This window comes from Carassius auratus, unplaced genomic scaffold, assembly GCF_003368295.1.
Source record: "Carassius auratus strain Wakin unplaced genomic scaffold, ASM336829v1 scaf_tig00214604, whole genome shotgun sequence".
NCBI lineage: Eukaryota > Metazoa > Chordata > Actinopteri > Cypriniformes > Cyprinidae > Carassius > Carassius auratus.
This window is the reverse complement of record NW_020527735.1, coordinates 316,441-330,721: the sequence shown is the minus strand read 5'-3', so window position 1 is coordinate 330,721 and position 14,281 is coordinate 316,441. Positions and strand designations below refer to the sequence as shown.

General features: G+C 36.4%; 2 protein-coding genes across 5 annotated transcripts in view; both read right to left on the bottom strand.

Annotated features, from left to right (window-relative positions):
* LOC113092496 (forkhead box protein P1-B-like) overlaps window positions 1-7,077 on the bottom strand; it is a 42,433-nt gene extending 35,356 nt beyond the window's left edge. For 2 of the 4 annotated variants that reach the window (XM_026258119.1, XM_026258123.1), the window contains exon 1: window positions 6,921-7,076. The gene's annotated coding sequence lies outside the window, so the exon portion shown is untranslated. Of the gene's footprint in view, window positions 1-6,920 lie in introns of all 4 variants that reach the window. The other 2 variants (XM_026258121.1, XM_026258122.1) reach the window with 2 other exon arrangements.
* A 684-nt stretch (window positions 7,078-7,761) lies between these two features.
* Window positions 7,762-13,272, bottom strand: LOC113092479 (eukaryotic translation initiation factor 4E type 3-like). The gene is made up of 7 exons (XM_026258086.1): window positions 12,897-13,272; window positions 11,632-11,704; window positions 10,932-11,026; window positions 10,326-10,386; window positions 10,103-10,169; window positions 9,846-10,001; window positions 7,762-9,616 (listed from the first exon to the last, which is right to left on the bottom strand). The coding sequence occupies exons 1-7, from the start codon at window positions 13,136-13,138 to the stop codon at window positions 9,570-9,572; spliced, it is 741 nt and encodes a 246-aa protein (XP_026113871.1). The 5' UTR covers window positions 13,139-13,272; the 3' UTR covers window positions 7,762-9,569.
* Window positions 13,273-14,281: the final 1,009 nt, after the last annotated feature.

Genomic DNA, 14,281 nt, shown 5'->3' with positions numbered 1-14,281 from the left:
TGCATCCCTAAACTAGACACACTTGCCACAGTCTCGCAGCCTGTTTCATAATGCCCATTTATACTCGCACACGTCTCCGAACCGCAAGTCTCCACGAGCGCATCTGACAGTATGGATATGGCTTGAAGTCACCCTTATTTACCTTGCGCAAAGTTACAACGGAAAGCCTGTCATTCATTCAGCACTTATGGCAGAGATACTGTTGATGAGAACCAAGAACAAAGCCATATGTGTGATTCGCAATGCTCAGGTGAAATGCTATAGGAATACTATAAATCTGCGGAAGTATTTGATATCACGCATAGGTGCCATGATTTCCTCAATCAATGAATGAATTGGAGGATGGCGCGGCTCACTGTTTTGTTTACTAATGTAACGTACACACATACCAAAGTGTGGACGATGCTTGCGGTGTTTTCAACTTCTGCCGTCTGCCTATGATGATATATGAATATACGAATATCATCTCCAGCTGCTCTGAGATTCACTTAAGTAGCATTTTACCGTTTAATTTGAGAAAACTACCGTCATATCAAATACACAGTGGCATAGAATATATTACTATTTAGCAGTTTTAAGACTTATTGCTACAACTGCTAATGAATATTAATAAATATTTATTTTTAAAGGAATAAATCACATTTGTTTTTGTTTTTTTTATTTTAAGAGTAAACCTCTGTTGTGCAGCACTTTGTTTGCCAACAAATTTAAGGGTTTAATTTTAATTTGATTAGGATAAATTAAATTAATGTTTTATGTCTTCATCTGAAAGTGATGTGACATACAGCCAAGTATGGTGAGCCATACTCAGAATTTGTGCTCTTCATTTAACCCATCCTAAGTGTGAACACACACCCCGGAGCAGTGGGCAGCCATTTATTATGTTGTGGTGTTGCCGGCCCAAGACTCGGACCAACAACCTTAGGATTAGGAGTCAAACTCTCTAACCATTAGGCCACGACTTCCCTATACAAAAAAAAAAAAAAATTAATTAATTCATTAATTAAACCATTTGTAAACTGATGTTTACTGTAAAAAAAATTGTTTAAATATCAATACAATTATCACTGAATGTGATAAAAAAATTAAAATAAAAAAAGAGATTTGAAAGGGGACATCTGAATCGATACCCAGCCCTAAATAGAACCCTTCCAAAACACAATAGAAAAATTAATGGATTTCAGGGTTATAATGGGAATTGTATTGGCTTGAATGTAAACTATAACTGTGTCTTTTTGATGGATTCTATAAGCGGGATGTAATATGGCAGATTACCTCAAAATATCTTCCTCAGTGTTTCACAGTTAAAAAAACGTTATACTGGTTTGGAATAACATGGGGGTGAGTAAGCGATGACAAAATCTAGTTGTGGGAGAGCTGTCACTTTAAGACAAGCAAGTAAGAAACATACATGATGACTCAAGCAGGTGCCTGCTAGCATTAATACCTAAGTGTTTCACATTACATCCGTATTCCATAAAGTTTATGAAGCAATCAATCATTTACCTGTAACTTGTACAGACTTATTTTTGACGGCTGAGTTCAAACACTCATGAGAGATGAGGATTATGAAAATTGTGTACAGTCTCACTTCAATACTCCTGAACCTGTCTTAAACGAAAAATCAGCATCATGAGTTTGTTCAACCAGTCTGTCAGCCAAACGAGGCTGACGGGAGCAGTTGGCAGAAAGAAGGGGCTAATGGCACTTTGCAGTAGGCTATAGCATGGTGTCTGGATGCATGGGTCTATTTTTAGAGAGGTTTCTGAGATAATGGAAGAGGCAGCCCTCATAGAATATCACATTTCATAGCCGGGCTATGAACACATGACAAATTACGCAGATACACAAAACCACACTGTACGGATACAAGCCAAGGAAAAGATAGGCAGGCTGCATCAGTGAAATTACAGGCCAGACAATATTATCTTGAAAATGTGTGACAGGCTTAGTACAGAGAGTGGTTTGCTATAGTGCCTGCTTTTCATTCAGGTGTACTACTATGTAAATACACTTTACTGAGATGGAAATTATATGGTTTCTACAGAGAGACTGAACATCAGGGTGATGAAGGCTTGTCAAACATTAGACTTTGAGTTCATTCAAACTTTTTCAACTTCACTAACAGTGTGTGCAGATGACAAAGAAAAGGCTGAACATTTGTGTTTGGGTTTTTTTTGGTCAGGAAAAAAAAAAAGAGATAAGAATAGCAGTTTGGTGATATTATCTTGAACTTTTTTTAAATAGAAGAAAATGCGTTAAAAAGACAAACTGCGCGTAATGAGACTTCTGCTTGATTTCTGAACAACAACAACGTTCTTGGGTGTACTAGAGGATTTGTTCTTGAAATTACAATATTACAGATGCTATATGAAACATCTACCACACTAATAAGCCAATAATTATTTCACTTCATGGACTATAATGGATTTTATTCTTTAAAGAAATGTATACTTTTCAGCAAATACACATTCAACTGATTGATAAATTGAAATTAAACTGATGAATGTAGCCTTTGTGAAAAAGAGACACTTTTGATCCCAAATCTTTTTGTGCAGTATTGTAAATAAAAATAAGACTAAACTCATAATGCTACAACTGAATTTAGGCATCATAGCATTATGAAAAAAAAAAATCATTTTAACACTAGCTAAAGATTAACTTGATGATGGCAAAATATGTCAATTAAAAAAAAAAAAAAAAAAGGTTTGTTGCAACCTACAGTATTTCCAATAACCCACTGGTAACCTCAACAGGCCTGTGGCATACGCTTCTCTTCAGATCACATCAGTGGCACACAAAGTGCTCAAACTCTCCAGGATGGCAAACACAGATAGCACAACCACACTTTACTGTTCCGGGAGATTTGAATAGGTGTGCGAGTCGGTTGAGATAGGGCAGCAGAATTATCCCTATTTCCATATCGATTACACCGACACACAGCATGGTGTGAAAAGCAATTCTTCCTCAACGCTTCAGCAACACCTTCCCAGTCCACCAAGTAAACGTATGCTTATTTACCAGAAACCGATTACTATGCACACACAACATGAGCTATTAGTTTCGTTTACTTCGAAAAATTAACCCACACAGATGACTAGGCTTATTCACTACACCAAATGTTAACGGGAAAAGGTAGTGACTGAATAACACTAACCAAGAACGAACCTGTCACCTTGTCCAGTCAAGCAACCAGCCATTACGCTTCCTCACCACAACAAAGTTTGCTGTGTGTTCGTGCACTCATCTGAAACCCCTTCACCTGAGGGGAAACCCTTGGTGAAGCCAGAACATAAGAAAGGGGAAACAGAATCTAAAACTCCCACCTAAAAAGGAAATATCTGTCACGTTCATCTACACATCCACGGCTACACGTGCCGCTTCCTCGGAAAGAACAAACCGCATTACACTTACTCCTACATTCTCTAATGCTCGTGGCACTCCTTTCTGCTATCACATCAGTCATCTCACAAGTGCAATAAAGCCATTTATGTACTATAGATTGTTGTTTATTAGGCAGTCAGCCATCACAGCAGGACGTCGAAGTATATGCCATAAAGGTGTTTATCTAGACATGTCAAGAAAACTGTTAATCATTAATTGGATTATGACATTGACATCACAGTTTCCTGGCCATCTTATTCATTGTGTAGCAGGAGGTGGGGAAAGTTATGTCATTTAGAAATAAGAAATCACTTTTGCGCAAGTCATTAAAGCTATTATTGCGCAAGCTTTATCCAGTCAGATATTAAGAGTGACTGACAGAAACAGGCAGCATGCCGTTTATAAACACGATTTAAAGTACAATAACTCTTTATCAATCACACAATTGTGAAACACAAGACAGGCCGTCACAGGCTTGTTAGCAATATGACGAAGCTCCAGAAGCAGAAAAATGCCTGGAGGAGAAAGATCTGAAAAGAGAAAGTATTAACGGAGAGTTTCCCCATGAGTTGAACGCTAGTATTAATTCAATCAAATGTAACATTAAAAATAAACAACTGGGGTTGCACAACTAAAGTTGAAACTGCCATACGTCTTATATTTATTTGAAGGGAACGTTTCTGAATGAAGAGTGGCACTGTGTTCATTTATACGTGTGCAGCTCATATCATAACAGTGTTTTCAGAGCTGGAAAACTGCAAAACTGCCAACGTTTTTGTGGACAGAGGTTTGAAGCGCTTAAGCAATATTAAATCAAAAATAAAAGTTTGAGAGTTTAAACATCTTGACAAATATTTGTACTGTTACTTGTGGTGTTTGCTTGTTCTTGAAAAGAGAGAACGTAAGCAAGGTTTGGCGATCTGAACAAATCTGTATCGTGATCGATCTCGAAGACAATCTATTTTCAAAAGAGTCAGAGAGATTGTGACCGAAAATCTTGACTGAACAATTTTTGAAGCTGTAATAAAAATCTATTTATATCTCATTCACACATTTAAGTTCAATATTAAAGTTCTTTTTTTTTTCATACATGTTGAATTTAACATGTTTAACATTTACATCAATGCATTTAACAGACACGTTTATCCAAAGCGACTTACGTTGCACAGGCTACACAATTGTTTTTTATCAGTGTGTGTATTCTCTGGGAATTGAACCCATGACCTTTTGTGCTGCTAACGCAATGCTCTACCACTGAGCCACAGGAACAATACATGTTTGAGTTAAAAATATATTGAATATGTTTTCTTGCATGCCATTAACTGACATCAGAAAAGTGCAGATATGCAAATGTGTTGTTAAATTATTGATACTTAAAATCTCAGGTGTTTCAGGGAGATATTTTAAGTGTAATGGATTTGGCATTTAAAATATATATATATATATATATATATATATAAACAAACACTTGGAAGTTGTAACCCTCTGTACTGTACTGTACTAACAAATGAATCCTCTAGAATGCTCTACTGAAGTTGTGCTGAATGGACAGATCTTCACAGTGAACCGTAAAGTGAGCAACCAGATCCTAAGGGCAGGTAACACCTGGTTTAAGAACAGACAAATGCAGTAAAAAAGACGGAGTGGGATGCCTGTAAAGAGCTCCAACAAATGATTAACTGAACTGTAAACGCTCAGAGGCAAAAAGAAGAAATGAAACCTGTCAATGGGCGTAGCTTTTCTGTTTGTTGTAGTTTCAACAGCTTCAAAATCAAACAATGAAACTCAAAGAGAATTTTTTAACTCTTTAGTACATATATGAAGTATCTAATGAAACTCGGCAAACCATGTAGACAAAAAAAACCTAGTGATCTGGCAACCTAGGCAGCACTTTTGTGCATTATAGGTGGCTAAACATACAGTCTAGGTATTTCTAGGCTGTGAGACAACCAAAAGTAACACTCCCCTATGAGAGGATGCATGTGAGTCCCTGTTTAAACCTGCTGACCAAAATCAAACCACCCAGTTAGGATTAACACTCAACTGAATGAGATTTGACTAATGCCCACTGACAAACATTGTAATATAGACTGCGTAGTTAAAGAGAGGAACAAAAAAAATATGTTACGTCAAGATTTAGAATGGGTAAAGATTGTTTTTTTATTTTTATTTTAAGCCTTAATTAATAATGATTGGGTAACTGAAGAGCTGTTTATTTAATTGATTATTTTTGGAAAATAAAACGTATATTACACTACTGATCAAAAGTCTTATACCGCTAGTATTTTCACCAACAGAAATTGTTTTAAGTCAGTTATTTCTATCTTTTGCTTGTGTGTGTTAGTAAGTCAGTAATATCAGTTAGTAAGTAACTAGTAAGTTAGTAATATCAGTTTACATTTTTTTTGTTACATTAATTGTAATAAAACTGAGATTTCTGTATGCACAAGGAATCTGACAGCAGTCAGTGATCTGTTGAGCTGAGATATCTGATCACACCATTCCAGTCCGTCTGAACACATGAAACAGGCTTAATCCAGAAGAACTATGGCAATGTCTCGAAGACATTTCAAGAATACTACCAGAAAAACTATGCACAGGTGTACCTCGTAAAAAAGTGATTTCAAAAATAAAGGTTGGACACACCAAATGTAGGCTAGATTTAGTTAACAGAAGTTAACTGATAAATATAATCCATCTATGACACTATTTTTTGGAACACACGTGTATCTAAAACTTTTCACAGTCCTGTAGCGTGGTTCTCTGAAGTGTCTCTCCACAGTTCTTCTGGATTGAGTCTGTCTCAGTTTATGTTTCTTCATCTCATTCCAGACAGACTGATGATGATGATGAGATCAGATCACTGTGTGGAGAACTGGCTGCTGTCAGACTGCTCGTGCATACTAAAATCTTCGTTTTATTACAATTAATGCAAATATAAGTGTTTGGAAATGTAAGTTGTTATTTTCTAAAGGGACACTACAGTAAAAGATAAAAAGAGCTGACTTTCCAAGGCATTACTGCATATATTATGTATATTTTACATGACCAATCGTCAAATAATGTATGCAAGTTACGTTAAGTATAGATGCACAGTCCGTATATCTTTTTTGTTTCATAATCGTAACAGTTTAATAAAAATGTTATAAACTGTGGAAATTTGAGGGTTAGATGTGATGTACGACAGACTGCATGCAATGTCTTAAACTAAAGTTACTCGGGCTGTTTTTGTTCTCCACATGAACCAAAGGCACATGTTAGCCAGCTAACACACACATGAGGGGTTTAAAGAGGATGCCACGACGATTACCAAGTGTAATGAAAACCACCAATAAAGTCATTCAAGTTAAGTTACCTGTTATAAATTACTAAATAAACTGTGATTAAAGTTTGGAGGGCTTTGAATTAGCTGCTCCTCCTGTCTGCTCCGCAGCGCTGCCGTTAGTTCTGATACGGCTAATAACTAGCAAATCAACCTCGCATGTAAATTACGAATAAACACAGAGAAGGAAACCTGATTACAGGAATAAACTCACCGGGGAAGCAGTGGTTTCTCAACGGACAGTTTTGAAAACTTTAACGGCGACCCTGGAACGAACTTTCGCGAGCTGGAAAGCGCAGTGTGTCGGTCTCCCATGAAGCTCGCGCAGACGCGCGCTGGCCGCCACACTGCCGCGTGCTGCACAATGTAAACAAGTGTGCTCCTCCGCGCTGCGCGTCCCGGGGACTACTTTACATACACGCGCCTTGATTTCGCACTTAATGTTCACCATTTACAGCGAGGGTCGAATTATACACGATGATCGAGATTAACTGGATAAAGAAGGTGTGTAATTCGTGTCAAAACCGAGGTTTTGGGGTGAGTTTGAGAGCAGCGTAGCTGTTGGGCCGTGACGTCACGTCCACCTGCTGAGGGCTGTAGACACCGTCGCGCAATTTATATATTTTTTTGTTTCTGTATTAATGACTCTATTTGTGTGTTCTTATTGTTTGTATCGTAAAGATTTAATAAAGATGTAAAAAAAAAAAAGAAAAAAAAAAAAAAAAGACACCGTCGCGCAAGACGCGAGGAACTAATATTGTTGCGCACTATATATATATATATATATATATATATATATATATATATATATATATATATATATATATATATATATATATATGAGTCATTTCATGAGGCATTGATCAATAACATATTAAAAACGAGCTGGAGGGAAAGATATGTGGAGCTAATCTGGCGAGATGTGAATTAAATAAAGGCACTGGAGATAGAGACAAGTGAAGACGTTAAACATTCCGTTAAAGGGTGTGCTGCGCCACCTAGTGGTTATAGTGTATAGCACCGCATTTTTGTTGAAATAACTGCAATATTTCATATTTCGAATTCTGCTTTGTATTTATTCAATAGTTCAAAACCTATAAGCAAAGGAAAATAATAACAATATAACAGATGAAATACATGGAGATAAACTGAACATTCTGTGAGTGAAACCCTGGGAGGACACAAGGCACCATTCCAAAAGATTGACAATCAGTTTGAGGTTTCAGATCCTTATGGGGAGCTTGGAAAACGGTCACAAATGCTCCGAAAATAATCCCAAAAATCCATGTTAGTACTGGCATCTCAATGAGAGATCAGTGATGGGTAGGAAAAAGCTGAAATATGAAAGTTCAGCTGCATGTACAGGTTATTTTGCACATCCCTGCCCACAGGAAGGACAAAATCATAATTGTGCTTTTTAGTGCATTAAGGGACCTGGATCATGATGCAGGTCTTTTTGGGCTTTAAGTGTCCGACTTGACAAACCTAAATAAAAACTGCCACACAACAGAAAGTGAAGTACTACTCAAAATACATCATCAAAGACAAACATAAGAAACGTGATTTTAACTCCCGCTGTGCAAGTTCAGAAGGACACAGACATGTGCAGATCTCAGACGATGAGGAATTATGACATAGGAGAACCGAAAGGAAATCTCTTTGGTACTGAAAAACTAAAAAAATATATGCTCTGATGATTACACAGGCCGTGTTCAGTTTCATAATCTGACGTTATCTACACTAGCTCCCCTCGACTTAACAAGATTTCCAACACAACCATCCATCCAAACACAATAAAACAAACTACTAGAAGAACTCTGAAACAAGACACAGTGTGATTACAGAGAATAAAAAGGCAGTTAGAAGCAAATGCATATGTTAAAAAAATAGCCGTAATGATTGCAGACAATGAAAATATTAAGCATTTGAACAATTTTGACAAAGATGATACACTAAGCACCTACAGCAACACACAGAACAGAATGCATGACATCAACCAAGAGGCAGTAACCAAAAAAGAAACTTTCAACAGTGCTTTGACGCCTTTCTAAAACAGCTTTCATATACATCAAATACTACAGGAGGAGGTCTGGATACAGTTTTAGAAATCATAAAAGCAAAGCTGTTTGCAAGATGCAAGAATTTACCCTCATGTGATTAATACAGGATTATTTCAATTTACTTAAATGTTAAGTTTAGGAATTGCATATGCATTTTGCTGTATACTTTCAGTTATAACCAAGGTTGTGACACCCACTTACATTTGCGCTGAAATCATTAATAACCTCCAAGCCAGACAGTTTTTTTTTTCCCCCAAAGAGAAATGTGCAATACTTTTGCATAAAAGATAGTTCCCAGAAGCAGATTAGGCTAAACCTTAGACTAATTTTAGTCTAAGGTTATGCCTAATGTGTGTCCAGGGGAAAACAGCCCTAAAGAGTTTGATCCTAATGGACGCTCTAACTCTGTAAATGAAATTTCTAACACAATGTGTATATATACTTTGACAAGCAGCAGCAACCGTTACTGCACTGCACATTTGATCAATAAACCTAGCGGGGAAACAATAACACTTGGCAACATTGCTCTCTTGTGAGGATTTATATTCCATATGCTACTGTCTATGTGATCTTTATTGATATTACCTAAATATCTGTTATGAGAAAACTCCTCACGAAAAGCGTGGAGGGATCATCTGCAACGCTCACGACTTAAAAACAGGGCTGTCACATTCCCCTATGATATGAAACCACTGCAAAAACCCGAGTTCAGTTCGCCCAGGAGGGATTCCTTTTCCGTTTTCAGTCCATTTTCTAGGATCAGTCCAAAAACAGGGAAAAGTGTGATGAATGTGCAAAGCTTGCTAATGCCTTGAGCGACCGCCTTCAAATGCATGGTGCTCCTCGTGTGCTGAAAAAAAAATGAAGTTTTGAATTAATCACTTACAATTTTACAATATCTTTGCACTTAAAATCTGTTAATAAACTTAACCAAATCTATAAAAACAAATAATTTGAAGGAAAAATGTGTAACATCGTATTAAGCCATTAGGGTTTCATAGAAGTTCACATGCAATTGTTGGTACATCAATAAAAAATGAACTCAGTTTGCAGTGAGAATGCAAACCGCGGACACTTACGTTTATAAAATACTGCTTTAAAAGATATCTGTGGAAGAAGTTCGTAGATTCTTCCTAAAACGTTGGCTTCGTTGGCAAAAGAGGCGTTTCCGTTCCAGACCTGAACCACATCTTCTCGTTCTCTCACACTCACACTTACTCCTACCACCTCATCCTCTAAAACACACGGAGATTCAATTACTTCTTTGAATTTAAATGCTGTTAATAACATAAACAAATAATATAAATCAGTTAATAAAACAGATTTTAACACTCACCTGATGCACAGTAATCGGTGAACTGTTCACCAATTGTAGCCAATAGCAGCTCTTTCCACACAGCTGACTGTTAGACAAAAGGATACTTTGGCAGCGATTAAACAAACCAGAACGTATAGGAAAATACTGAATTTGCATATGAATTTAATGTATTTAAATTAAACAGTCTACAAGTCAAAGTCCTAGGCCTGAACTGACACCATTAATAAACTAGCAGACTTACTGCGCTCTCTTTTGGCACTTTCATTTTCCAAACGCCTCCCTTGGCATTGCTTTCCTCTTCCCTGTGTAGACATAGAAATATAAATATATAAAATCAAACCAAATGTTTTATGTAAATTGTCCCAAAGGCATTTTCCAAGCTAAGATCAGACATGCATTGTAGGGTCTGTAAGATTTGGTTTTTGAAAGAAGTCTTTTCTGCTCACTAAGGCTGCATTTATTTGATCAGAAACACAGTAAAAACGGTCAAAATGTGATATATTATTACATTTTCATATTATTTATATCTGATTATATTTGAAAATGTAGTTTATTTCTGTGATGTCAAAGCATCATTACTTCAGTTTTGCATGATTCTTCAGAAACCATTCTAATAGATAAATTTTTTTATGGACAGTATCAGTTTATTAACAATTTTTGGATGTATAGAAAGTCTTAAAGAACAGCATGTATTTGAATTGGTAAGTTTAGTATTATTAGAAATGTCTAAGCTGCCACTTCTGATCAATTTAATGCTTTAATAACAAGTATTATTTTTGAACAAAATTCCTACTAACCCGAACAGCTGAGGATATTGATAATAGGCTGAATATGATGAAAGACTAACCATAGTGGTCTTCTCTCTCCTCGCATTAAGTGGTAGCTACACCTCAGAGGGAGACAGGACACAGCAGGGATGTTGTTGTACACACTCCAGAAACTCTATAAGTTATGAAAAAGAGGTGATGCACAATATATCAGAGACTATATATATATATATATATATATATATATATATATATATATATATATATATATATATATATATATATATATATATATTGTTTGGGTGTCTAATTTCATTTAAGACATATACAAATATAATTAGAAGCTATAAGGATTGGAGACAATTTTCACACAAAATACTGATTCGCAATCCTAACATAAAAAAATGATGTTTTATTAGCATCTGTCAAATTTTGATTCACAGTAAAAATTCCACAAAGACAGAAACTTCACCACACCTTCAGTAATATCAAAAGAACTAGTTTTTCAGGCGGATCAGGCAAAAATTATAATTATGTCAATTAGAAAAGGTGCAACACTCACTTTTGAAGAACTCCATCTTTACTGGTTAAAATACATAAAGTTGGATTTCTTCAAAAGTGAGTGTTGCACCTTTTCTAATTGATTTGACTTTTTCATTTTTGGTTGTGCCTCCTCTTATGTTGATAGAATAGCTTTTTTTCAGCATTTTTTGTAAAACCGAGCTATAATTATAAAATTGCAATTATACAACAAAATAATAATAATAGCACAACACCTACCTGTACAGTTTGGACGGTGTATATCTTTTTCAGATTTGATTCACACTCTGCTGCCGTTGTACCTGGTAATGACCTGGAATACATAAAGAATAAAAAAAAAAAAAAAAAAAAAAGTACACTAATAATTAGCTTTAATAATAATAATTCACTATAAATAAAAACTCCCAGTCATCATTTACTCGCCCACGTTTCATTCTAAAACCTGTATACTTTCTGTTTTCAGTGGAACAAGGGTGAATTTCTGAGTAATATAATCCAAAGAGTGGGCAAGATAATGAAAGTGAATGTCAACTGTTGCTGTAAAGCTTCAAAATGAAAGATGGTTGCTTAAAGTGCTGTGCTTTTTGTCATTTTGGAACTTGACTGCCTCATATTAAGAGCTAAAGAACGGTCAGGACATTCTTCAGAAATTGACCTCGTGTTCCACGGACTAAGGCATGTCATAAAATGTTGCAATGACGTGGGTGATTAAATAATCAAAAAAATTATTAAATAATTAAAAAATTAAATATATATATATTTTTTTTGGTGAACTATACCTTTAAACAAGATATTTATGCTACACTAAGCCTGGCATATTAACCATATCTGTGTCATAAATCATACATTCAAAGAGGTGTTATCTTTGGTCTAATGTCAAGTGCAATTTATAGCTTATGATAATGCCATGAGGCACAGAAAAAAAGCATTTCACAATCATTATGGCAACCAAATGTCAGTTGGACAGTAAACAGGACTTCAACCCTTTCAAAATCATTACCAACATAACTGGAGACAACTTTAAGGAAGAGAAGCTTTAATATATATATATGAAATTAACAATCAACTTAGATGTGGTCAGTTCTCTATCTGAAAAGTTAGTTTGATCTAACAGTGCCCTACATTTTAAAAACTAAAAAAAAAAAAAAAAACTTAAGTGGGCTCACGAGAAAGCCTTGAGGTACACCCTTACCGTATTAGGTTCTATTACACAGAGCTTCAGAAAGAACATGACATCTGATATTAAACAACAACCATGACCTACAGGTGACTCGACCTACTTACTAAGTTAATATATCAGCTGTGCGTTATGACACTTATAAAACGTATAAACACTAAATAAAGGCGCCTGAACCATCTATTAACATTACCAGTGTTCGTCTAGAAACTGAAAATAGTATGATTATCTATAAAAACGAGAAATATCAATCTAGGGCCTTTGTACACAGGCGTTGAATATGAAATGTCTAATCCATAATAACAGTATTATGCCAACACTAGCCTACCGATCCAGCCAGAAGGTCCACGGGGAGTGCAGCGGCAGCGAGGTGCCGTCCTCGATGTGGTTGGTGATGTTTTCCAACTCTCTCTCGTCGATGTGGATGTCGTTTTCCGTACAGTTCACAGGGCTGCTTTGTCTCGCCGTATTCAGCTGCTGATTTGGGGCAGCAGGAACCGCCATTGTTGCTCTATGACAGCTAATCGATGGGTGAGTGTTTTGCTGGGAGGTCTGTATTACTCTCCGCATCCACCGATAGGCAGATTATTAATGCTGACTCATTAGCCGATCGGCCGGCTGGACTCGCCGCGTCACCGACACAAAAACAACAACAGAGTCGGTCCGGAGAGATGAAGTCAGACGCAGTGCCTCTGTCTCTACCGCACTTCAAAATAAAAGCTTTCAGACAGGTTTTAAAATGAGGGGTCTAATTTTAAAACGGTAAGCGCTGAACAAGGCAAACCCCTGTTGGAAAAGCAATCTTAAATGTAATTAGTTCACCCAAAAATTTAAATTCTTCCATCTTCTCCTCATCCTCGATGCATCCTAGGTGTATGTGACTCTTCTTTCAGAATAATCCAATCTGGGTTATATTAAAAACTGTCCTTGCTCTTCCAAGCCTTTCAATGCAAACAGTTGTTTGTTGTCAACAGTTCAGTAAACGTGAAATAAAGTGTGCGCATTTGTGATGAAAATGTCCCTCACAGGCTCCGGGGGGTGAATAAAGGCCCATGTAGCGAATCCATGCATTTTTGTAAGATAATTATCCAGATACTAGGACATCTGCCTGCCCTGCACTGCAATCTTTCGGTTCCCAAGTCAGCAGAAGTGAGAAAAAACTGTTTATTATGTTTGAAATCTGTGTATTTATCTTACAAAAACACATGTATTCACCACGGGGTTTTTTATTCATCCCCCGGAACCGTGTGAGGGACGTTTTATTATGAATGCGCACACTTTATTTCACGTATTCTGAACTGTTGACAACAAACACACAGATTACCCGCATTGAAAGAACAAGGAAAGTTTTTAATATAACTTCGATTGGATTATTCTGAAAGAAGAGAGTCACATGCCTAGGATGCTTCGAGGGTGAGTAGATGGCGGCCGAATTTTCATTCTCTGGTAAACTAACCCTTTAATCTAACACTCATCTTTACTTGGACTATTTTCTGCTGTTAGCTGGTAGACCATTTTGTACCGGCGATAAACCAGTATTGTTATTGTTAAAAACTTGAAATAAATCCAAAATAAAATAAAAATATAAGATGAAAAATTCCTGTTGCTCAGATGTAAAGCATGGTGTTAGCAACACAAAAGGTTGTGGGTTCAATTCCCAGGGAACACACATACTGGTACAATAATGTGTAACCAGAATGCGCTGTAAGTCGC